Source organism: Elephas maximus, chromosome 13 (genome assembly GCF_024166365.1).
Source record: "Elephas maximus indicus isolate mEleMax1 chromosome 13, mEleMax1 primary haplotype, whole genome shotgun sequence".
Taxonomy (NCBI): domain Eukaryota; kingdom Metazoa; phylum Chordata; class Mammalia; order Proboscidea; family Elephantidae; genus Elephas; species Elephas maximus.
Genome location: NC_064831.1, coordinates 69,138,840 through 69,143,017, shown reverse-complemented (window position 1 = coordinate 69,143,017; position 4,178 = coordinate 69,138,840). Strand labels below are relative to the sequence as shown.

General features: G+C 46.2%; 1 protein-coding gene across 1 annotated transcript; it reads right to left on the bottom strand.

Moving 5' to 3' along the window:
• Positions 1–670: 670 nt before the first annotated feature.
• Positions 671–2,451, bottom strand: ANKRD34C (ankyrin repeat domain 34C). Its single transcript, XM_049852512.1, has one exon. The coding sequence runs from the start codon at positions 2,349–2,351 to the stop codon at positions 744–746; it is 1,608 nt and encodes a 535-aa protein (XP_049708469.1). The 5' UTR covers positions 2,352–2,451; the 3' UTR covers positions 671–743.
• Between the last annotated feature and the right edge of the window lie 1,727 nt (positions 2,452–4,178).

Genomic DNA, 4,178 nt, shown 5'->3' with positions numbered 1-4,178 from the left:
CACATTAAATGTGATCTTGGGGGACTCAGAGCACAACCACAGTAGTACCACAGAGCATGGATTCTGCCCATATGGGTTAACCCAGTAATACGGGTTCAGGGATCAGAAAGATCTTTGTCATATCATATGTGGCAGAGCCCCACAACATAGCAAGAGGCAGAACCTACACACCAGAATCTCCGTGGAGCTGATGGGGTTCAATTCTGCCTCTACGCCTTCAAATGGAGCACAAATACCCAGATTAAGTGGTTTATGCGTTGGTTTGAGCTTTTGTACATTCTAACAAATGTTAAAGCCTCATCTTCTTTGTAGGCACTTTGTATATTTATTACAAATGACATACTTCAAATACCATATTGTAATTTAAGTTCTTATTTTCTGTTGGTCTGATAGACAACTACTGGCATGGACAGCTTACTTAGATCATCGTGCTTGCTGTGTTATCTTCAAACTCCATAGGTTTTTCTTCCCTTGGAGAATTTGTTTTTAATTGCATCTCCAAAACCCAATTACCCTGAGCTCTTTCCAAGCGGGCCTATAAGAATCCAGGGATTGTTCCAGAAGTGAAGAAGCACCCTGTCTCCATATCCTCTGAAGCGGCCACATACCTACATTAAGGGGTAATGAGGATGCAGAGAACTCGCATGGCCGAGCTGGTCTAGATTAGGGTCCCTTTCATAAACTTTTTTTTTTTTTCATAAACTATATAGATTAAAAAAGAAAAGCTTTCTGGGACAAAGCTTTTAGGTCAAGATTTCTTCAAAGTCAGACAACTGCTTCATCTGCTCCACCTGCATAGAATGCCTTCTGAGGAGCTTCTTTTTACTTCTCAAGTCAACTCTCTTTGGTGAACTTGGAGCCACAGGAACCATGGATTTTAAGCCGCTAGCAAGTGGGGAAGAAGGTTTGCTGCTAGATCTAATGTCTGGGATAGGTGGGTTCAGATTCACATTTAAGGGTGGAAGGAAGCCAGGCCTGGTTTGAGAAATGCGGTCTAGTAGCAGAGTTCCAGAACCTCGTCTTTCTAGAAGATGTGGTGGCCTGCGGCGCGCTGAGCTGGGGGATGTGCTGGGCACAGCATCCAGGGACTCCCGAGAACCATGGAAAAGAGCCAAGTGGGAGCTGTTGAGCTTCTTTCTATCTAAGGGTCCTTTGCCTGATTCAAGGGAAATGGAGTTGGATGGGTCAGCCCCTGGTTGTAAATCTAAATCATAGAAATCATTCCCCAGCAGTGTGAGGGACACTGGATCTTTGAGAACAGAGGGTCCTGGTTGACCTATACCACACTTCTCTTGGTCAACAGGGAGAGTACCTCTTCTGGCCAAACGGGGGTGGGGAGCCTGACCTTTCTCATAGGCTGCTTTCCAGGACGTGGGTGCCGAAGGGGGTGCAATCTTCAGAACTTGCTCCGTGACTGTGGGAAAAAGGGTGGGGTCTTTGCCGTCAATACTGTTGGTTCTGGAAAGGGGCCCCCTTTTGGGGAAAGACACGTCACAAATGCTCTTGATGACCTCATTGTCTGTGCTGGCACTATGAGTCTCGTCCTGATGCATCGAGGCCGCCAACACAGAGGGTGCTATCAGACCCCAGGGTTCAGACTGGAGCCTCTTTAATTGGGGCAAACGGGCCCTCTTGAGGTTACCAACTTTTCTGTTGGGTGACCCGGGCTCGTTAAGAGCCTTGTAGGCATTGCAACCACTTGGATGCCCTTTTTGGAGGCTGAAGAAGCCATCTTCCTTCTCATTGGATGGGGAGCTAAGGCCTGGAGCCTTCAGTTCAATATCAGAGGGAGACGTGCAAGGTGGAGGTGACTGTCTGTCTTCCACCTTGGGGGAAGGGGGAACATTAAGATACTGTTTGGTAGTTTTGGTGCCTGAAGACGATTTATCCGTTGTTATAATAATCACCTCCTTCCCTTTGGCTTTGCAGGCATCAAGGAGATGTTTCAGTGCATCCTTGTCATCTGCGTTGATTGCGTAAACCAGAGCTGAAGCCCCAGTGCGATCCTCGAGGCTGGGGTCTGCTCCATTCTCCAGTAATAAGGAGACCACTTCTCCCCCAGCCCTTCTAATGCAAGCGTGGATGAGAGCGGTTTTGCCAGACTTATCCTGGATATTGGGGTCAGCCCTGTTGTCCAGCAGGTACTTCACCATCTTGGACTTGCTGATACTTTGCTGGTCCACATGCTTGGTGATGCAGGCCACCATGAGTGCCGTTTCACCTTTGTCATTGCTTTCATTGATATAGGCCCCTCCTTCCAGGAGTAGTCTGGTCAGCCTGAGCCTCCCCAGCCACACGGCCTTTAGGAGTGAGTTTCCATCAGTCCTCAGTTCAGTGTCGTCGTCCATCATTCTGGCCAAAGCTTAAGTCTTTTAGCTATAGCAGCGATCAGACCTAGTAAGGGAAGAACAGAGGAAACATCACGTATTCAGTGGCTGACCTGTGCAGCAAGGTTGTTACAGGCTTTGCATACACTCACACTCCAGCCTCATTCCCAGGTATTTTGCCTTGGGCAAGTCATCTAACTTCTCTGAGTTAGCTCCTTCGTCTATATAGTGGGGAGTAGAATAGTAACCTACCTCATCGAGTCTTGGTAAAGATTAAATGAGATAGAGTATATAAAACACTTAACGTATAGTGCATATAAGAGCTGCTACCACGGTGCCCGGCACATGTTGGTGGTGGTGGTTGCCGCCTAGTCAGTTCTGACTCATGGCGACCCCGTGTGTGCTGGAGTAAAACCGTGCTTCACAGAGTTTTCAGTGGCTCACTGTTTGGAAGTAGATCACCAAGGCTTTTTCCAAGACACTTCTGGATGGACTCAAACCACCAACCTTGTGGTTGGCAGCTGAGCTCATTAACCATTGCACCACTCAGGGACGCCTAGCCTATACCAAAACCAAAACCAAACCCAGTGCCGTCGAGTCGATTTGGACTCATAGCGACCCTATCAGCAATAAAAAAAAAAAAAAAAAAATGCTAGCTATTATTGTGTTGACTGCACGATGTTTATCACAAATGTAGTTTAAGCAGCTATTTGTTTTCTGTCAGTCTGAACCACGAGACGCTAAGTTCCTTAAGGAAAGGTGTCTATCTTGTTCACTGCTATACCCCAGTGGTTAGCAATGATTAACACGTAGTAGGTTACCCAGTAAAGAATTGTTTGGTGCATTGATGTTATTGGTGTGTATAAAAGACTGGTAGGAAATACACCAAAATATTAATCCTTATTCTGGGTAATGGAATTGTGACTAGTTTTCACTTCTTCTTTTTACTGTATTTTCTGAAGTAAACACTAATTAATATCATAGTTCACCACCCACCTGTCAGTTTGCTCTACCCTGATGGCTTGTGTATGGCTATGATTCTGGAAGCTATGCCACTGGTATTTCAAATGCCAGCAGGGTCACCCAGGGTGGACAGGTTTCAATGGAGTTTCCAGACCAAGGTAACTAGAAAAAAGGCCCGGTGACCTACTTCCGAAAATTAGCCAATGAAAGCCCTATGGATCAGAACATTATACGTATGGTCACCATGAGTCAGTGCTAACTCGATGGCAACTAACAACAACAATAATATTGTGATAGAGGAAAATCAGTGAGAAATTACCGTGGGAGAAAATCAACCTAGCTATTCCTTTCCAAGTTGCAGTCTACGCTTTTCCAGCAGATGTCAGACTTCTCATTCTCTGCAGTCAGGCTTACAGACTAGCTCTTAATAACGCATTGCCTCGTCCTTCCCTCTGGGTGACGGACATAATACAGAGGAAGGAAGGTATTGCATTTTGTACACAAATACTAAGGAAGAAAGCTCAAGCCAAAGCTTTCTCAGCTGAGGTTTGGAAAATTTGAGTTTCCTGTTTTGTTTCTCTCCTTGGCAGTTAACTGATGCTTGGGCTCCAAGGAAACTGGGTGTTGGTTGAGAGGCCTCCCACAAATAAGGAGAGCTGGGGGCCCAGGGTTGCTGTAGCTGGCATGGGTACCCCACTGGCCTCGTCTCTGCCACCACCGCCACCCACATGGACTTTTTTGTGCCTTCAGGTTCCTCTTAAGCAGATGGCCCAAGTGTCTATTTGCCACAATTCCTGAGTACTCCTCCTTGGCAGATTCAAACATATCATTCCCTTACTCCATCACCCTGAGCAGTTATTTATCAACTTCTACTAAAAAAAAACACCT